Genomic DNA, 21,505 nt, shown 5'->3' with positions numbered 1-21,505 from the left:
GTGCATAGTGTGGGAACCAGCTCCCGAGTTTTGCAACCCTGACAGGATGTGATTCTGCAAACTAGTCCCTTCTATTGAAATGAAAAATGAAACGTTGCAAATACTGAAAACCTAAGATATACTTGCCCTATCAATTCCTGTGTAAAAATTATAGCTTCTAACATTTAGGTATATGGGGGAAAAAAACACTCTCAGTATAACATTTTTCCATATTGCACATACTGCATGATCTCTTGTGCAATTTTAGATTTTTTTTGCTGGGTATTAGATTCTGAATTATTTGCAAGAAATTTGCCATTTTGTAATAAGTGACATAAATATGTTGCAACACACAAAGCGCTGGAGGAACTCAGCTGGTCAGGCTGCATCTATGGAGGGAAATGAGCAGTCGACGTTTCATCTGGACTGGGGTAAATATGTTTATGCTTTGTGAGATAATTACTAGTCAGATGAAATGGTTCAATTCAACCTAAAATGTCTTTGGTATGAGGACATAATACTGTACTTAAAGGATAAAAAAAAAGATTTGTAAACTGATTTTATCAGTACTTTGTATTACTTTTATAGTAGTTTTCTTTATTTAGCGTGACGCTATTACAGCGCCAGTGATCGGGGTTCGATTCCCGTCGCTGTCTGTAAGGAGTTTGTACGTTCTCCCGTGTCTGCGTGGGTTTCCTTCCACATTGCAAAGATGTACGGGTAGGTTAATTTGGGTTTAAAATGGGCGGTGCAGACTTGTTGGGCTGGAAGGGCCTGTTACCACGCTGTAAATAAAATTTTAAAAAATTTAATTTAACTTTAAATATGAGCAATCAAATTAAACTTTTACATAAAATTATTGAGGTATAATTTCAAGGACATTTTAAGATTCATTTGAATTTCATATTAAATGGAGTTGCATTGTAAAACAGATCCCTCAGTCCAACCCATCTCTGCTCATCCATCGTGCAACCTGCAACACTTAAAATCTAGATGGATTCTGAAGGATGTTGAGATTAAAGGGCTATGCAAGTATTAGTCATAAATATTCCAAATCAAATTTCCATGAGTAAAGGACTTGAATATTTTAATCAATAAACAAGGGATGGGATGAGGGTGGGTTCTTGCACTGGAAAACCCACCTGGAATATCACATTTTTCTCCACTGGTAAAGCCCTGTGTCAAAATTAATTGTCATCCATGTAGGAGTTACATGTTTATCCATTTTTGCTTTAATGCCACACATGGCTTTCAAAATGCTCACATAGATTACCTGACCAATCACATTTGCCTATGGGATGCACTAGTGAATGGCGTGACAGTGGTGTAAAAGACCAGAAAAGTAAGTGCACCGATGGAATGGGGTGAAAATCAAAAGGAGTTTGTGATTACAAGGAAGAAAATGATAATTTTGTCAAAGAATGCAAGGTCAACAAATTTCACCATACAAGTCGGTGATAATAAACCTGATTCTGATTCTGAAGTGGTCTGTGATTGTTATTCATACCGATTGCAATTTAACGATTCCAATTCAACGAATCAGATTTCCGAATGGTCCAGGAACCCATGAACACTATCACGTCACACCTTTTTTTGCATATTTATTTATTTTTGTAATTTGTAGTAATTTTATGTCTTAGCACTGTGGTGCTGCCACAAAACAACACATTTCATGTCATGTCAGTGATAATAAAACTGATTCTGATTTAGTTGTGTTTTACAGAGACTGAAAGTTGATTCATCTCTTGAGTACCTTTTTTAAATAACTGAAAATACACAATGTTGTCAAACACTAACAAAAACTGGGAAACAACTATGAACACACACAAAAAGGGAAACAAAAAGATTGCAGCCCTTTCTGTATGGTATAAATTGGACAAGAGGTTAATATTCATCATGATATTACTAAGGAATCGGTCCATTTTATTCCAACCATTTGCTTTAACTGCTGTAGACAGATTTGTAAGAGCTCTGACAAACTTTGTTTGAAATTTTACCTGCCTAGCAGCTTCAATATTCTCATTCTCTGCATCTTACAGATCCATCTGCGAATGTAAAGACAGTTGTGTTAACCTGTTGAATCAGCATTCTGTATGCGATATTTTCATCGAGCAGTGAGTATAAGGGTTGCATTAATAGGAGTGCCTCTCTGTAGTAGCCAAAAACAAACAGATGCAGATTTTGGATCATAACTTGCTTCTGGAAACTGTTAGATAGAATTACAGCAGGGAAACATGTCATTAGACTCAACATGGTGGCATTTCTGCTTCACGTGAACCTCCTCCCACCCTGTCTCATCCCACTCAATTTACATAAACCATTCCTTTCTCTTTCATCACATTATCTAGGTTCCTTTCAATGCAAATTGCCTCTCTGTGCATAGTAAACTCCATGTTCTAACTACCCTGGGTAAAGAAACTCCTCTTTTATTACATGGTTATGACTTCCAGTTTTGGATGACTCCAGACTTCTCTGCATCTACCTTATCAAGTCCCCTTCATAACCTTGTGGACCTCTGTCAGCTGACACCTTGGCCTTCTCTTTGAGAGAAAATGTCTTTCAACTGATCATCCTTCCCTCTCAGTACATCCTCTCATTTGGTGTATCATTCTTGCAGGTGGTTTTTGCTCCTCCTCTGGGCCCTTATGGTTAGAAGTTCATCCAATATCTTGACAGATGAAAGGATGATGTAACACCAGTCATTGGTCAGTGTTGCTTGCGGTGAAGAACCCAATGTGCGACCAGCAAACTCACCCATAGCAGCTACAGCTCCCATCCTCTGAGTCCTGAAGAAGGGTCCTGACCCGAAACATTGACCACCTGCTTTTCTTCACGGATGCTGCCTGGCCTGCTGAGTTCCTCCAGCATCAGCGTGTTTTTCATCTAGATTCCAGCATCTGCAGTCCTTTGTTTCTCTAGTATTACCTTCAGTTGGAGTTTGCGGCTGTGGCTCTGGACGCTGTGGTGACTCTCACAGCAGTGATTGATAACGTGGAACGATAAAGAACTGGGGTTCCAGAATGGAAGTGGAGAGTATATCAAAACATTAGTGCAGGTGGTGACCATTATACCCATACCAGGTTAGATAGAACTATTAAATAGTCTTCTCCAGCATGCCTATTAAGGATGACCAAGTAATCTGTCAAACAAGTAATCTGACACTTTACTCTGTACTGTTATTGTTTTTACCTGTACTACATCAATGCACTCTGTACTAACTCAATGTAACTGCACTGTGTGATGAATTGACCTGTACGATCGGTTGTAAGACAAGCTTTTCACTGTACCTTGGTACAAGTGACAATAATAAACCAATACCAAGTCATCTTTCGCCCATGCAACGTGATCTGAACAACCCCACCCCTGACTAACTTGTTCCATATCTTGTCCTGAAAGTGGTCATGGCTGACAAACCAGACAGCAGCAGCAAATTATGGAAATGAGACCTCCACCCTCCACCTACCACCTCCCAGCCTCCATCACTACCTCCACCCACCTGGCTCCATCTGCCAATCAACCCCTCCTCACCTGGATCCACCTATCACCTGCCAGCTCTTGCTCTACCCCTCCCCCTCACCTCTTTATACTGGCTCTTTCCCCTCTACTCTTCCAGTCCAGGTGGTCTCCACCTGAAACATCATCTGTCTGTTTCCTCCACAAATGCTGCCTGACCCCGAGTTCCTCCGGTAGCTCGTTTTTTTTTCCCTCCAGATCCCAGCATCTGCAATCTCTTGTGTCAGTATGGAAATGAAGAGAGTGGTTTGATTCAGAAGGGCAATTGTCACTTTGCCAAACTACAATATGAACTCTAAACTAAAATCTGTAAATATTTGGGTCTGACAGCTTCTGTAGAGAAGCAGTTCATATTTCAGGTTGATGACCTTTCATCAGGACTGGGAAAAAGTTAGAAATCAAACTTGTTCTGGGTAGTAGAGGAGCGAAAAAAGGAAATGCCTGTGCTAGGGTGGAGGTCAAGAGAGACTGAATTACTGGAGTGGCAAAAGTTTGTTCAGGGCATGTGATCTGACTGAGGAGGTGTAAATAGAAGGAAATAAATGAGTTCAAAGGAGAGAGAGAAGAAATACTGGATCTGTGGGTTGACCAGACTCTTTCAGACCTCAGAACCAATCAGCTCTTCCACGTCCCCTTCCCGGTGGAGCTGCCATGTTCTCGAACCCTGAATTCTACCTGTTCTGTTTGCACAACCTCACTTTGCACCATTTCTGTTGCTTTTGCACTCATTGCTGTATGTATTACTACCATGTATACGGTTTACTCTGTGGGCTTCACATGAGCAAGGAACTTCATTGCACGCTGGTGTACGGGACAATAAGCTGAACTAACTAAAGCACTGCAGATGCTGGAAATCTGAAATAAAAAGAGTAATGCTGGAAATGCTCATCAAGTCAGGCAGCAGCTGCAGAAAGAGACAATAGCGTTACAAGTTGACAATCGTGAAGCAAAACTGGCTGGTTCCCCCACAAACTGGAGAGTCTGCTCATTGTTGAGCTCAATTTTCGATTGCCACTATGCAATCACTGTTTTAAGATTTTGTTCCTCGGTGACACTACCTCAGCTGAAGGAATTCTGGAATTTCCGGAAGCAGCTGAAATAATCCTCTCCATTTACCGGGTCTTCCTGAGGCGAACAATATTTAAATGCAGAAAGGTGCATTTTTGTCCAAGTCTGCAATTTAATTTACCGTAAACATGCTAAACAAGGCTATGATTTACCACAATCATTTGCCTTTTAGTACAAGTCGTGCTTGGCCCTTCGCCACGTTTAGACAGTGGGGAGTATGTGTGCGTGCGTTTCGGGCCAGGGATGAAATATTACGGTGGATGGAAATGTTTCTTTTCCTCTTTCTAAACACCCTTCACTACAGCCACTAAAGCGTTAAGGAACGAGGTGGAGTTGGAGACGTCTGGTTGTCGAGGTTTAAAACCAGTCCTTTCATCCTGAGCTCTGTCCTTTCGTAATAATTTATTTACTTTTTGAAAAACCGTCACATAAGTACACCGCGTTCATCGTGCACCGGCTGAAACAAATCGTTATAAACCGCGCAACGAGGAAGCCGGCGAAACTTGAAGTGGATTCCACGAGTCGACTGTGTAATTGTCCATGGCACACGCCAGAACCGCGACCCGCCCCTTTAAATATCACGCGTCCAGTTTCATACAAGCCCCGCCTTCACCACGTTGTTCCGTTTCTGTTTTGTCAAACACAATTTTACTCTCTTCCGCAACCTCTGTCTCCTGATACCACACCCTCCCTAGCCCAAGCCGCCACCATTTTGTACGTTTTCTTACAAAAAAATTGCACATCGCGTTGTAATCCCCGTGCACAACCCACTCCCAGAAAATGCTCCGTAACCCGCACATAGACCTGTGGCACGCAGCGAGTACCCCGAGTAACATGTCTGTTACAGAACACGTACTGGAAATATCATTCAAAAAAAATCGTGAGCCTTCTACAATAAGCACCTTCTAACAGCAGCTTTCATCAGAAATGATAAAGGATCGTGATCTTTCAGTATTTTCATTGACCGTGTTGCTTTATTTAACGAAACCTCCCCTAGATTAACGCAGATGGGCGTCCATGTGAAAATACTACTGTTAGGCTTTCTCCAGCGCGATTGGTGTGACTGTCAGGGCGGATCAAGTGAGATGCAAATAAGCAGCGCGATCAGTGCCGTGTTGGTTGTTTGCAAAGACTGGTGAATTTCCACCGAACGCTTTGGCTCAATTGGATACATTGTAACCCCCGGGTTGTTACACAGTGTTCGATTGTGGAATTCGATTGTGGATTGTTTCCATGTGGAGTTCCAACCCGGTTCTATGAAGAGGCGCCAGGAATCGTTCTGAATCAGAATTATATTAAAACATCACCCGTCTAGCAGTAAGATCTGGGACGTGGTTTGCATCGGACTGTTAGTGGGCAGTATCACCGCTTGTTGTGATTGCTGGATTTTGGGGCAGTGTACTGCGCCATCTTGAGACTTTCCCCCCCACCCCCCTCTTTTCCCTCCCTCCCCCCTCCCTCCCTCATCTGGAAGATTCCGGGGGCTTAAAGGATATTTCGTTCTCCTCTTGATCTGGTCTATTGGGCCTGTTTAGGCAACCAAATTAAAACTTAACACATTTGCCCCCCCTCCCCTACTGTGCTGGTGTCTCAACTGCAAGGAAAGAAAAATCGCCCGGTGTTTTTTTTCCAGTGATTGATAGGATCGAGTTTGAGTATCGAAACACTGCTGGAAGCTGCGAGGTTTTTGGAAATACAGGCGCAACAACAGAAAACACGTGGTAAGAGAGCGCGTGGATGTAACATTTCTCTCTCCTCTGAACCAATGCGGATGCTTGTCTCTTGCACTGACTCGAGCCCAGAAAATCCATGTAGCCTTTCATTTATTACATGACCCTCTTTAAGTATAAGCACTTTGGTTGTTACATTTTATTGTTACAAACGATGATGCTGTTACAAATTGAAATAATGTTTTAGGATACTAGAGAACGTGATTAATTTTACATTTTTAAAAGTAATCTTATGATGTGTACCTTTTGCAGTAAAAACGCTGTAAGCTAATTGGGATGAATTACGACTCGATATTATTTCAGGAATTGGCTACAACTAACAGGCAAATGTATTTTTCTGTGTAAGCCCGCATACATTAAAATTGACACGTGGAAATGTTGGATAACGCCGACAGATCGAATCATTACATTACCGAAAGCAGCAAATTGCAGTGTGTGTGTGTGTGTTTGAGGATTTTTTTTTCCGGAGGCAGGGCGGAGACAATCGTGCAAAAATACTGTAGTCTGTTTGCATAATGACGCATCGTGCTGAGGGGAGGAGGATGTCATTCGATAGTTTTTTTTTATCGTCGCTGCATTTTTCCATATTCGTGATTTTTTTTGATGAAGTGGGATTGTCTGTGATTGTTAAATGCAGGCACTCAAGGATAGGCGCGGAATTGGAGGATACATTGTACTCTGGTGCCGCAGAGCTGAGCTGTTGGCATCTCCCGAGCCCCGTCTCCACGAGCTTTTGTTAATAATAGTATCAGTGGTGACGTGTCTGACTCCGCCCCACTACCATGTGCGTCGGGGCAAGCCTGTCTCTTGTAAATTTCAGACCAGTTACCCGTTCCCACCCCGTCTGAGGAGTATATATTTACATGTGGCGGTAGGATTTGTTCCAACTGTCCATTGATTGAGTTTAAAGAGCCCCCCCCTTCCTCTCCCGACGTTCAAATACTCTCTTTGCTATCTTTTTTCAAAATTCCAGCCTCCTGTCATACAATTACATTTCCTCCTGTTGTAGAGCAGTGATTAGATTGGTCAAATCCCTTTCTATCTGTAGCACGTCGTGTGTAGCTGGACTTTGCAATACCACTCCACCCTAGAATGATAATCGGTTAAATGTGATTGTGAAAAGCTGAGACGGTGTGGTGGAATTATTGATGAGCGCTATAAAATTATTGATAGTTCGTCTCAGAAGAGATGGTTTAAAAAAAATAAAGGGAGAAATGGCTTCCCCAGCTAACAGTCCTAGACTGTGCTTTTCTTTGAAGTCAATTCATGTTTTTTTTTCTAAATAGGGTTATAATTTTTGCCACACTGAATGCACAGAGGGATCCCCCCCCTTCCCATAACACCAAAATTGGAAGTGAATTCTTACCATTATTTTTAAAAGTTCTAAGTAGTCTGATTATTGATGGTAATTTATACCACTGTTAATTTTTTTCCAGAACTGGTGAGTGATGAGGAAGAGATTATTGAGCCTAAAGGAACAGTATTAATCTCGGTAGATGAATAACCAAATCAATAACTGTAAACACCTTTCAGACAACAGGGAGATCAGCCAGAAGCATTTATGGCCCCATTCTTCCCCTCCACCCCCACTGTACTTGTGGTGTTAACAAGCTGCAGTCAGAATGTGAACAACATTACCCCATCCAAACCTGGGTTGAAAGGATTTGGTTATCAAAACCATGCCTACTGCTGAAATAAGAACAAAGGCTGGTTTTCCCTCTGCAATTTCAAAACAAATCTCCCTCCATGAGTCCTTTTAATTTGCATTTTGTGCATTTCCCCATCTTTCCCAGGATGATGATCCCTGTGTATTACAATTTATTTTGTCTGCTGGCTGTAAGAGGAATGCTTTAGACAGCACCTATCTGCCATAACGAATGCCTTAATCTGGGAGCAGATCCTTAGATCCACTCTCCTGTGGATTGATCCACTGGAAGGTGCGTCTTAATGTTTGCAAGCGGGGACTATGCAGCTCTGCTTAGGCGCCACAGCTCTGGTGCAGAAGTACCTTGTGCTAATTAACTTGTTTTATCCTGTGTTTCTTCAACCTACCCTCTTTGCCCACCGGCCTCCTTCCCCCATTCCGCATTATCACTTGTAAATTTAGAGCAAATGTTCAGCTAAAAAAAATGATGTGACTTGTCAGGTCCATGCATTGAGATACTGACTGTTGCAGAGTAAACCTGTTTTTATCTTAGCACTAAATTTTCCCAGATGAGTGTTACCATGGGGTATAGTAGCATAGCAAACTTCCTGGACTGGGATCCAACAGCCTGGACTACCAATTGGGAAAAGTGAGTTTAAATCTCACTAAGGGGAAGAGAAAATCAAGTACTAAGCAAATCTGGAATAAAAAAACTGGTATCATTAATGGTTACTGAAACTATCAGACTGTTATAAACAGCTAATTAGTGAAAAACAATCACTAGTGTATTTCTGGAGCAACAGTAGTGTCTTTCTGGTATGTTATTGTTTGCCTGTGACCCCGAATCCACAGCAATGTGGTTGAGATGGCTGTTTCCATTAGCCCAGCAAGTGACTCACCTAGGGCAATTCAGGATGAGCAATAAATGCTTGCCCTACCAGCAACACCCAAATCATGTGAATGAGTATAAAAGTCTTTACTTTTCCCCTTCCCTCATCAGGAAAGACAAAAGAAATCAGTGTTAAGCTTTCATTGTCCACACACCTCTGCTGGGACGTTGGGTTATTGGTGGGGTGCAGCACTGGAGAAATAGCCAGCCAAACTTGCCATTGAAGTTTGTGACTGTCAGTCACCTGGGCACAATGGCCGTCTGCTTCTCTGGCATTCACTGAATGTTAAGTCAGTCTGACTCATCTCATAGGAGACTGTAAGAGAAGAAAAAGTATTTGTGTGGTTATTGGTTTATTATTCCTGAGATACAGTGAAAAAACTTAGATTTGCATGCCATCCAGGCAGATCATTCCAAACAAGTGCATCAAGGTAGTACAAAAGGAAAAAATAGTAACAGAATGCAGAATATAGTGTTACAGTTACAGAGAAAGTGCAGTCCAGGTAGACAATAAGATGCAAGGGCCATGACGAGGTAGATTGAGAGATCAAATGTTTATATTATTGTACAAGAGCTCCATTCAGAATCTTATAACAGCGGGATAGAATCTATTCTTAAGCCTGGTGGTGCATGTTTTCAAGCTTTTGTATCTTCTGCCTGATGGGAGAGAGAATGACCAGGGTGGGTGGGGCCTTTGATTATGTTGGCTGCTTTCTTGAGTCAGCGGGAAGTGTAGACAGAGTTAATGGAGGGGAGGCTAGTTTTCACGGTGGACTAGGCTGTATCCACAACTCTCTGCAATTTCCTGTGGCCTTGGACAGAGCAGTTGCCATACCAAGCTGTGATGCATCCAAGTAGGATGTTTTCTATGGTGTGTCTATAAAAATTGGTGAGAGTCAATTGGTACTTGCTGAATTTCCTTATCCTTCTGAGGAAGTAGAGGTGTCAGTGCTTTCTTGACCATGGGTTGGACCAGAATAAGCTATTGGTGATGTCTATACCTAGGAACTTGAAGCTCTCAATCATCTCCACCTCAGCATCATTGATACAAACAGGATTGTGTACCCTGCCCTGCTTCCTGAAGTCAATGACCAGCTCTTTTGTTTGGCTGACATTGAGGGAAAGATTGTTGCCTTGACACCATGCCACTAGGCTCTCTATCTTCTTCCTGTACCCTGACTCATTGTTATTTGAGATCCAGCTCACTGCAGGGGTGTCATCTGCAAACTTGTAGATTTAGTTAGAGCAGAATCTGGCCACAGTCATGAGTGTATAGGGGTGTAAAGTAAGGAGCTGAGGACGCAGCCTTGCGGGGCACCTGTGTACAGGATAATTGTGGCAGAGGTGTTGCTGCCTATCATTACTGATTGCAGTTGTTGGACAGGAAGTCAAGGATCCATTTGCAGAGGGAGGTGCTGAGTCCTAGGTCTAGGAGTTTGGACTTGAGGTTGTTTGGAATTATGTTATTGAAGGCGGAGGAATAGTCAGGGGGTAGAGATTGATGAGTATTATGCTCAAACATTTCAGCCGTGTGTTAAAATTCTATCTGGTGAATGTGGTAAATCACACCCAAAGAGTAAAAGCAGAATTAAGAACATTCTTGTCATAGTATGGAGTTACAACTGCAAAGATGTAAAGCACAACTTGCGTGAAAATACCATTCTTGCTGTCTGAGTGATGTTACCTTTCACAGAAACAATGTTATCCATTGACTTGCAGGAAATATCATCAACTTACAAGATATTAATGTTCTGGGGGACTGGCTGCGGTGGTTGATAAAGCTGTTATGTACTTGTTGTTTGTGTACTTGGGTGCATAAAGCTCCAAACACTGAAATAAAAAGGAAACAAACTCAAGGTCCAATAGGATCAGTGGAGAGAGAAGCAACAAGTGTGAAGTGATGCATTTTGGAAGGTCAAATAAGGTTAAGTAAAGGTAGGACATGCACAGTAAATGGTAGATAGATAGGGTGGTGAAGAAGGCATACAGGATGCTTGCATTCTTCACCTGTGGCAGAGAGTATAAGATCAGGGATGTTAAGTTACAACTTTATAAAACATTAGTCTGATCAGAGCAGCTATCTTTATTAGTCACGTACATCGAAACACACAGTGAAATGCATCTTTTGCGTAGAGTGTTCTGGGGGGGGGGGCAGCCCCCAAGTGTCGCCACACTTCCAGCGCCAACACAGCATGCCCACAACTTTGTAACCCGTGTGTCTTTGGAATGTGGGAGGAAACCGGAGCACCTGGAGGAAACCCACGTAGACACAGGGAGAACATACAAACTCCTTACAGACAGTGGCTGGAATTGAACCACAGCTGGAGTATTGTGTTCACAACACCATGGGGTGGATGTGATTGCTTTGGAGAGAGTGCAGAGGAGATTCACCAGGATAGCCTATCTGGGTTTTGGTTCCTCTGGACCAGAGGAGGCTGAGGGGTACAAAATGAGGGGTACCTGATAGAGGGATACAAAATGATGAGGGGGGGATAGAGAGCAAGAATCATTTTCTCTTGGTGCGGGTGTCTAAAAGAAGAGAGTGTAGGTGTATAATGAGAGGTAGTGGGTTTAGAGGAGATCTGAGGAGGAACTTATTCACACAGAGAGTGATTGGAACGCATTGCCTGAGGAAGTGGAGGAGGCAGGTACTCTCTCGACATTTAAGAAGTGTCTAGACAAACAATAGGCAGAGCAGTTACAGATCAACATGCAGGTGAATGAAACTAGTATAGATAAGTTCAATAGTCACCATGGACGTGGTAGGCCAAAAGGCCTTTTTCTGTGCTTAATGATTCTATGGCTCTAAAGTTAACGCTTTATGTCATTGACGTTTCATCCAAATAGCTCCTTGCTCAAGCATCAGTCTCAGGAACCCAGAACTGATGAAGGGTCTTCATCCCGAAACATTACCTCTGTTTCTCCTTCCACAGATGCTGCTTGACATGCTGAGCATTTTCTGTTTTTATTTCAGGATCCAGGGGTTGGCTGTACAAATGCTCCCAGTGAGGAAATCAGAGTGTGTGTCAGGTGCAGGTGTTCCGCATGCAGTGTGTACAGAGCAGGAAAACACAGGCTTCTTCCCATAATAAACCAGTACCAATTAATTCTGAACGTTGACTGATGGAGGGAGGGGAAGGTGAAGGAGTGAGGTTAAGTGAGTTGTGACTGTGAAAGAGTGAAGTTGTTCACCATGTGCGTAATTACAGAAGCAGTATTTGCAGGGTTAGGCAAAAGGACTTCACGAATGCAGTTTAAAATAAAGCGTATTGCATCGCAGAGACCCGGGTTCAATCTCAACCTCGCGTGCTGTCTGTGTGGAGCTTGCAACTGCATGGATTTCCTCCCACATCCCAGAGATGTGCAGGTTGGTAGGTTAATTGGCTGCTGTAAATTGCCCCGAGCGTGTGGGTGAGCGGAAGAACCTTGGCAGAGGTGATGAGAATGTGGGGAGAATTTTTTCTTTAAATGGGATTAATGTAGGATTGGTGTAACTGGTTGATGGTTGGCATGGACTCAATGGGCTGAAGAGCCTGTTTCTCTGCTGTCTCTTCATGGCTCTAATGCTCACTGCAGACCATTGAAAGCAAAACAAAATTTTTGAAGAAAATATGTGATATATGTTAAGTGTAGACAAGGGAATCATAATCTTTGTGTGTTGTAGTAAGGCATGATTTTAACTAACCCTGCATAGCCGTGTTCTGTAATTCAGAACCTTGGTGCTAAGACTTCTCCATTTTAAGATACCGCACAGTGCGACCGTTTTTCAATCTTTAACTTCTGAATCCAGCGCTATTGACAGCAACACACATGAAGCACAAAGTGGTGCGGCTGCTGGTTTAATGTGGTTTTACTTTTTGCTGTGGTTCCACCTTGGAGACAGGCACCCCTCACCTCAATGGAGAATAAGTCACTAGCACCAGTGCATCACGTTGGGAAAGGTTCCCTGGAAGATTCCCTAAAAACAGAGAGGATATTCCTTTACAAGATTTTTCCATAGATAAAGATGTCAAAGATTCCTTTAGTTTATTTGTTTTGTTTGCCGTGTTAGGTATAAAGTATCTCTCTTCCTCAACCGTCCCTGGTTACGATACACACTCCTTAGATTAAGATAGTGATTGGTGAGAATCAGAGTAGGTGGAGGTCATTGGCTCCTTGGACTTATTCTTTCATCAATTAGATCAAGGCTGACCATGGGTCCTGTCCACCCTCGAGCCTGAGTCCCATCTTCGGATTCCCTTTGTGTGCAAAGACCTATGGATTGAAACCTTGAATATACTCAATGACTGGACCGTGTGGAGGCAGAGAATCCCAAAGACTTTCTGCCCATTGCATAAAAGCTATTTCTCTTTTTCTCAATTGTAAACAGTCAATCCCTTATTCTACATCTGGTGGGTGGGGGGGGGGGGGCACACACTTCAGCGAGAGGAAGAAGACTCCATCCTGTCAATCGTTCACAGAAACTTGCTACTCATCACTTTGGGTGGTGTGAAACACTTGCTTGATTCACATCCTGTGAGAAGTGGAGCTCTCTGTCTCTCTGTCTGTCTCTCTGTCTCTGTCTCTCTCTGTCTTGCACATGCACACAACACATACACACTTGAAAATGAGAAATCAGCTGACTGAACGGGCAAGAAAATTCACTCCTGGTGACGGGAAATGAATGAGTTTTTACCATCAGCGCAATGTGTACTGGTTTGCTATCTCCTTATTGAATGATTTTATATGACTCATTGACAGCTTGCAATTGTATATAGCATCTGTGATGTAGGAAAGTGGCAATTGACAGAGGCAAATGGAAAATAGACGTTAAACCCTAGGCAGTGCTAGGAGGAATAATCAAAAAATTAAGTCAAGGAATTGGGTTTTGAAAGAAGGTGATTAGCTGGCTCGGTCTTGGCCAGGAATTCCAAACCATAGGGCATTGTTGGTTGAAGTCTCACCAGCAAGTGGAGGGGTGATGAGATGGGAGCCCCTTGGCAGCCAGCAGAACTGAAAGTTCATTACAGGTGGGTATGCAGAGATTGTAGGACTGGACAGAACTATAAAGGTGCTGGTGATACAGATATGCAGAGATTTAAAATGGGATGGGGGGAATTCAAATTCAATATTTCTTTCTCTCAACTTTAGGCCCAGATTTCTTGCGACTTCTGTCAGGCAGAGTTAGAAATATTCATGAAGAAAATCTTGTTTTCGTAGGTTAGCTAGGAGCACTAATTTCTTATGATGTCAGTTTTTTCAAATTTTTTTAATCTATTCAAAATTAATGTAAGTGAGGTTTGTGGAGTGTGGGAGGTAGAAGTTTATTCACTCTGCTAATCACTTAGTTTGGGTTTCTTGTAGATTCCTGTTGTTATCTGTTGAGTCAATTGGTTTGTTTGCAGAGTAGTGGAAAACATTATTCTGCATCTTGAGCTGTGAGTGACCTTTAGCCATGCTTTACTCAACAGATGAGATACAGGTCATAATGCTCTGGTTTACAGCCAAATGGGGATATTTTATGGCACTTTGTTTGCTCTGTGAAGCAGGACTGCAGCCTGTTATCACCACTGTCAGCATTGAAGCCAGATGCTTTATCCATCCAAGCAGGTGGCCAACTTGGTCCATTTGGAAAATGCAATGTATGTCGTGGATCTTGGCCTTCTGGGTTTGGAGTGCTGTGGCTTTGCTGTGTTATTGGTGCACAAGTTAGTTTTTGTGAGATTATTGCAGTACCAGGGTGAGGGTGTTGGGCGTTTCAATAAAACAGCAAGAGAACCCCGCTCTTGATTGCCATGTGGTGATGGGAAGTGTGTTTGGAGATAGAGATTAAGAGAGTCCCTCGGCTCAGTATTAGGTCATGCACAGTCGACAGTCTTGTCGCTGTCTGTAATTCAGTGATGGGTTGAAGTGTGCACAGGGAAACATAGTTCACCACAGGTCAGTGCTCCCTGTAAGGAAGTCCAATAAATGGATGGCAGTGAATGAATGGATCACATGGATTACACTGAGCTTCAAAAAGCACAATCCCAATTCTTATACCCAGCACGTATGTTGAGGTATTTCTCACAATGGGAGTTGGGTGGGGTTGGAATTGTTAGATGGGTGGTGTTTGTTGATACAAATAGTCTTAGCTTCACTGGACTAAGAGAAGGATAATTAACTGTGGTTACAGATCCTTCTCGCTGGCCATTAGCTCTGTTGGTTCTGACGAAGGGTCTTCAACCTGAAACGTTAACTCTGTTCCTCTTCCCACAGATGTGGCCTGACCTGCTGAGTATTTCCAGCATTTTCTGTTTTTATTTTTGACTACCAGCATCTGCAGTTTTTTTTATTTTCAACCCTGCCAGTTTACCTATGTATCACCTATGATACGAGCTGATCTGCAAGTCAACAACAGCTACTGAAATGGTAATTTGAGAACCACCACTGCTTTGGAAAGATCTCACGCCACAAGTCAGAACCATCTTAATCTAATACATTACAAAACAGAGAAATAGAAGCATAAAAACTCCCCCTCAAGCCTGCCATTGACTTGCCCCTAACACGATGGCTGGCTCTGTGCCTCTATTCGGCTTTGACTTGCCCATACATTTCCATCCAAAGACAGCAACATTACTAGTTCCTCATTTTTAAATGTACAGCAGTCCTGGTACCACAGTGGCCCACGGACATGTGATGCTTAAAGTAGAGGGTTGCCTCTTCAACCCTGTGCATGGTTATCATTGGGTAATAAACCATCGAAGACCAAGACTAACCATTGAGAATAGAAGGGTTGGCGCAGTGTTAACCTCCATTTCCAGCTGAGAGCTGGATATTGTGAACACTGCGCCAACCCTTCTATTCTCAATTCAACTTGAATGGTTGCTGTCAGCAGAAAAATGCAACAATTCTGAAACAAAAATAGGAAAAGAAATTGAAAATAAACAGGGCAAAGAGAAGAAAAAACAGTACAAAATGTTAACCGGTCTGACTGTGCTGTCTTACATTTTATTTTGTTTCAGTGGGGTGAGGTTTGTGGCTTGTGGAGGGGAAGCAGGTGCTGTTAGAGTTCAGAAGACCTCCGCCAGTTTGATAACTCCTTGGAGAAAAGCTGCGGATATGGGTGAATGGCTGGAATGGGAATTGGAAAGATTCATTTTTGCAATGCCAGAACTCTCCTGGGACTGGACTTGGGGTACAGAGGAGAGGGAACATTACTCATCATTCAGCCTGTGAACAGAAAGGGACTGACGCCAATACTGCACAGTAGAAGTGTGAAAGAGATTCCCTTTCTCATTTGAGGTACCCTTCATCCTGACGTACACAAAAAATGTAAATAGAATAATCATATAACAAATACTGTGATGTTCTTGTTTCTACTGTCTGAATAGACGTGAAATATGAAAATTGAAGTAAGCAACTTCTATTAGTAGATTGAGTGGGTGTTTTATTTTTAAAAAAATTCTGAGCATTTCACTTTTTTGGGGGGCTGTTGCTCCATGTTCTGCTTGTACGATGAATATTCTGTGAAAAGTCAGAAGCATTTCAAATACTACAGCACATGCATTTAAGGTGAGAGGGGGAAAGTTTAAAGGAGATGTGAGGGGCAAGTTTTTTCACAGAGACTGGTGGGTGTCTGGAACGGGCTGCCAGGGATGGTGATGGAAGCAGATACAATAAGTGACATTTAAGAGGCCGTTAGATAGACACATGAATATGGAGGGATATGGATCGTGTGCAGGCAGAAGAGATTTAGTTTAATTCGGCATCATGTTGAGCACAGATGTTGTGGGCCAAAGGGGCTGTTCCTGTGCTGTACTGTTCTATGTCCTATTCTGGTTAGTTTTATACAGACATTCTCCTCCGGGCTTGAATGAGACTGATAGTATTGAGTGTATGCTCTGTCTATCTGAAATCCACATTTACATTGTGCACTAGATGCAAGACTTGCATAATCACCCCAGTTTGGGTGCATTTGTAATTGTCAGATCTTTATTAAAAAGTAGGGCAGGCTGGTTTCTTCTGACGTAGGTCTGTCAATTTACAAACACCTGCTAAATTACAAACTTGTCTCACTGACAGCAGTTAATCTCCAAACAACCTTCAGATGAGCTGCCTTCAGTAATTAAACTTTCGTGGTATTACAGGTATAGAACACTTTTAGGCACAGCTTTATTTATCCTAGCAGCAGAATTATACATCGGTGTGTATTGACATCTGGCCAGATAGGCAATTCCTCTGTAAGTCACTCTAGGAAACTGTATTCCTGCAAGGAAGTAGCAGTGATTTTATGCACAACATTTACATCTAACTATCCTCCATTCACTGCGTTTTGATGAAGAGATCAACAAGGTTCTCTTAAAAGATACTGCTGTGATTTCTGACAAGAGTTGTGCTTGCTGTGGTTTGTGGAGAATGACACAATCCAATATTACTTAGAAGTTACTTGCCATCAGTGAGGGAAAACTACAGATTGCTGTAGTGAGTAGTCAAGTGAATATAGAACTGAGAACATAGAACAGTACAGCACAGGAACAGGCCCTTCGGCCCATGATGTTGTGTTGAACAAATTAAGCTAATGACACCTAATCCCTTCTGCCTGCACATGGTCCATAGCCCTCGACTCTCTGCATATTCATGTGCCTATCTAAGCCTCTTAATGCCTCTATCATATCCACTTCCCCCACCATCCCTGGCAGTGCATTCCAGATACTCACTAATCTGTTTTTTAAAAAAAATTGTCCCCCAAATCTCCTTTGAACTTTCTCCCTCTCTCAGCACTTTGCTTTATTAAAGGTGCTATATGGATGAAAAATTGTTGTTGTGAGTCATCGCCCATCTCCAGTTACTGATTGACACAGTGGTGGCAATAGATGCTCTGCAATGATTCATTGTGCATTTCATGGCACAGTGCCCCAATTATACAGCTGTATATCCTTAGACTTGCTATGAGCAGTTTCATAAAAAGTCACAAAATATCACTGGATTTGTCTGCAGTAGGGATTTGGGGGTGAGGCACTTGTATTAAAGTTTCCATCCTTGTGTTGAGGTCTGCTCTTTCTCTTCCCCCCCACTGTCTTCATGTAACCTCTTTCAGCTGAAAAGGCAGTAATGGAACTGATGTTCCACTTCCTGATTACTGGTTGCTGGCAACTTTTCACTGGGATTTCTTTGCTTCTGTAGATACACCAACAGCAAATAGATCAGGCACACTTCTTGTTTTCTGGATGTTGGGAGAATCGAGTGGTTTGTGGATGGTGCTGGAAAATGGGGCTGAGGTGGAACATCATCCATGGTCGATGAATGGTGGGGCAGGATTTCGGGGACAGATGGCTCTTAACTTTTATGTTACTCTGTTATGTTAAATTCCCAGTTACATGGTGCATTTTGAGCTGGTGTTTTCAGAACATTACGCTTTCAGTAATTAACCACCATGCCATTGCATCCAGAGAAGAATCTCTTCCTCTTGGGGAAATCTGGCTAATTGGAACATCTTGCGCCGCTAATTCTTTTATGAAGCCATTTGAGAAACTACAGGGAAGGGTTGAGACTCACCCTTGTGTGTTCCAATTGCTGGTGGAGAACGTGAAGCAATTTATAATCTTAATCCTGTGACACCAATGTTGGGTTTAAAATGAAAGCAAAGGCAGACCGAGAGCAGTAAGCACAGTCAGTGAAAACTGAAAGTTATCCTGCATCACTGTTTGCCCTCCAAAGTACTCAATGGGCTGCAGAGTGCTTTGGATATCCTGAGATCATATAGGATGTTTTATAAATGCAGTGTCTTTGTAGTTGAGAGAGTGAACTCCTAGTTTGCTAATTTTGGAAATTTGGGGACTGACTACAGTTTTATTAGTACAGTTTGTGGATTTAAAAAGAAAAAGGGGGAAGTTCACACTTCAATCTTAATGTCAGAATAACAGCAGCGTAAACAATGCAACCGTCACAGCGTAACCACACTGCCTTTCAGTTTCAGTCACATTACCGCCTCTATTAATGAGAAAAACTAAAAGCCACCCATGAGTTTTGATAAAGTATTTTGAACCCACTCAATTGAGTCTACTTGATGGGACTGAAAAGTTCATTTTTCAAAGGGAAAAGGCCTGTTTTTGTCATCAATTAGACAAATAAAAACTTAAAAGGGCTATTTTGTTGGTAACTGATTTCTTAGTCATGGCTTCCGTGTTTGTTCTCTGCGTGATTTTCTAAATTAAAGAAACTTGGGAAAGAGTCAAGGTCACTATGCAGCACACCATGAAAGTTTCAAAGAGAATTAAATCAAGAAGCTGTGTTTATGTAGCTCTCGACATAGATTTTAAGATCCTCCAAGGTGAGGAATAGTAATGTACTTCTATAGCACGTCAAATTCTTTGAATATGATAAAGGGCTTCAAATCTTTTGAATTGCTTTTATATACAATATATATATAATGTGGATGTAGTCAGACTATAGGTTGACTGAAGGGTTAATATTGGACTAGTGGACTCCAGGAAAAGTTTGCCCGTTCCTGGGGTCCACCAGTGGCTTGGGTTCCTTTACATCCTCCAGGGAGAGCAGATGGGGCCTCAGTTTAATGATGCATCTGAAAGTCAGCATCTCTGAGAGTGTGGTGTTCCCCCTGTTCTGCACTGGGATGTTAGCCTAGACTTTTATGCTTAAAGTGGGGCTTGAGTCACAATCTTATGATTTCAAGTGTCATCAGTTGATGCTGGAACTGACATCGGCTAAGTGGTGGTGGCTGAGAGGATTGAATCTATGACCACCAGAGTTAGAGCATCAATTGCGGCCAACTATGGATGTCACAGGAATAAGCAGCTCGCCCTACTGTTTAAAGACCCAGGTTAAAAAAAAAGGATTAAAGCAGGAGGTGACCCTGAATCCTGACTTCATGGCATTTGCAGACTAGTGAGCTCAATCTATGTTATTAAATATTTAATCTTTTTTAATCTGAAAGCAGGACATATATTCCGTTACAATCTGAGCTCAAGTGAAGATGCATTCAGGTCAGAGTATCTGTCTAATACCCAGGCTAATCTACTTAAGAGTGTACCTAATTAAAGCAAATATGATTTGTATTCAAGTTTTCCCAATTATTTTGAACAGAGTATTTATTGCTAACATTGTGCCATCCAATGAGTTGGTGGTTGGGTTTGGAGCTTATTGAACACACAACTCAGAGCAGTCTATGCAAACAAGGCTAATTTAGCTAGCAAAGAATTTACTTAAAGATCGGGAAAACAAACTACAACATCTTCTCCCAGTAGCAGAAGGATAATTATCTTGGGGAAAATTGGTTGAAAAACTGGTGACATATATTATGTTTGTAAAATCATTTCCAGTCAGTTACACAGTGTTGGTCCAGAACTACAAAACCTGTGTGCGTTTCCATCTGATCTTGAGCATACGATGGTGGAATAGTCTGAAAGACCTTTCAGTTGCAATCTGTGGATTCCACTGGATGTGTTGGGAATTCAGTGTTATATCTTTGCATGTTTCTCTGAACATAGAAAAGTACTGCACAGGAACAGGTCCTTCGGCCCACATTGTCTGTGCCAAGGGTGCAAAATTAAACTAAATCTCTTCTGTCTGCACGTGATCCACATCCCTCCATTCCCTGCACACTCATGTGTCTATTTAAAGGCCTCTTACATGCCACTGTCATTTCTGCTTCCACCACCGTCCCTGACAGCTGATTCCGGGCACCTATCACTCTCCGTGTTTAAAATAAAACTTGCCTTGCACATCTTTTAAACTTTCCCCCCTCACCTTAAAGCTATGCCCTCTAGTATTGAACATTTCTACCCTGGGGGGAGAAAGTCTACCCTATCTATGCCTCTCATAATTTTATAAACTTCTATCAGGTCTCCCCTCAGTCTCCGCCGCTCCAGAGAAAACAACCCAAGTTTGCCCAACCTCTCCTTGTAGCTCATTCCCTCTAATCCAAGTAGCATCCTGGTAAACCCCTTCTGTACCCTTTCGAAAGCCTCCACATCCTTCCTCTAATGGGCGACCAGAGTTGCACACATGGTATCGGGACAATGGCTTCCTCACTTTGACTACTGACTGAATTGCCAGAGCAGGTTTACGTTAGCCCTGATGACTCAGATTGACCGCCATTTGCATGTTGGTGTATTTGCATATCAACTCCCAGGCTCTTGAATAGCTGGTCTACACCCAATGCAGGAGCTGTTTATAGAGGGAGATTAAAATTCCTGTCTGACTGAAGGGTTGAGCTAGGCAATCATTCAACCAAAATGTCCATGTTCCCAAGCCTGCTGGAGGGACTGTAGAACACGTAGGCAGCAGGTAATGTAGATGGAAGTGGTACTGCACAGCTCCAGCAACCCAGGTTTGATCCTGACCTTGGATGCTGTCTGTGGGGAGTTCTCCATGTGATCCCTGGGTTTCTGCTGGGTGCTTCAGTTTCTTTTCACATCCCCAAAGGTGCATTGTTAGGTTGATTGGCTACTTGCTCCCTAGTGTAGGTGGATGGGTGGAGAAGCAGAGCGAGTTGGTTTGCCTGCGGGAGACAATAGGTTGCAAGGAAACGATAGGGGGAATGATACCTACGGGAACGTTCTGAAAGCTGGCGTATATCAGATGGGCTGAATGGCTGTATCCTATCTCATAAATAAATGTGGAAAAACATATGGAAAGAGTGCATAGAAAATTTACACGGATGTTGCTGGGACTTGGGAACTTGAGGACCTGAGTTATGGG

At 42.5% G+C, this 21,505-nt stretch overlaps 1 protein-coding gene and 2 long non-coding RNA genes across 3 annotated transcripts in view; 2 read left to right on the top strand and 1 right to left on the bottom strand.

Annotated features, from left to right (window-relative positions):
• Positions 1–348: 348 nt before the first annotated feature.
• Positions 349–2,742, top strand: LOC127581252 (uncharacterized). The gene is made up of 3 exons (XR_007957930.1): positions 349–410; positions 2,019–2,093; positions 2,597–2,742. It is a non-coding gene; the product is annotated as an uncharacterized LOC127581252 (long non-coding RNA).
• Positions 619–2,872, bottom strand: LOC127581253 (uncharacterized). The gene is made up of 3 exons (XR_007957931.1): positions 2,734–2,872; positions 1,977–2,024; positions 619–764 (listed from the first exon to the last, which is right to left on the bottom strand). It is a non-coding gene; the product is annotated as an uncharacterized LOC127581253 (long non-coding RNA).
• Positions 2,873–19,027: 16,155 nt separating this feature from the next.
• Positions 19,028–21,505, top strand: part of LOC127581485 (max-binding protein MNT-like) — a 111,371-nt gene continuing 108,893 nt past the window's right edge. The window contains 1 exon segment of the mRNA XM_052035944.1: positions 19,028–19,115. Coding sequence (XP_051891904.1) covers positions 19,028–19,115 — 88 coding nt within the window.

The sequence above is a fragment of the Pristis pectinata genome, chromosome 21 (genome assembly GCF_009764475.1).
Source record: "Pristis pectinata isolate sPriPec2 chromosome 21, sPriPec2.1.pri, whole genome shotgun sequence".
Taxonomy (NCBI): domain Eukaryota; kingdom Metazoa; phylum Chordata; class Chondrichthyes; order Rhinopristiformes; family Pristidae; genus Pristis; species Pristis pectinata.
The sequence above is the reverse complement of the archived record's forward strand: the minus strand, read 5'-3'. Positions and strand labels throughout refer to the sequence as shown.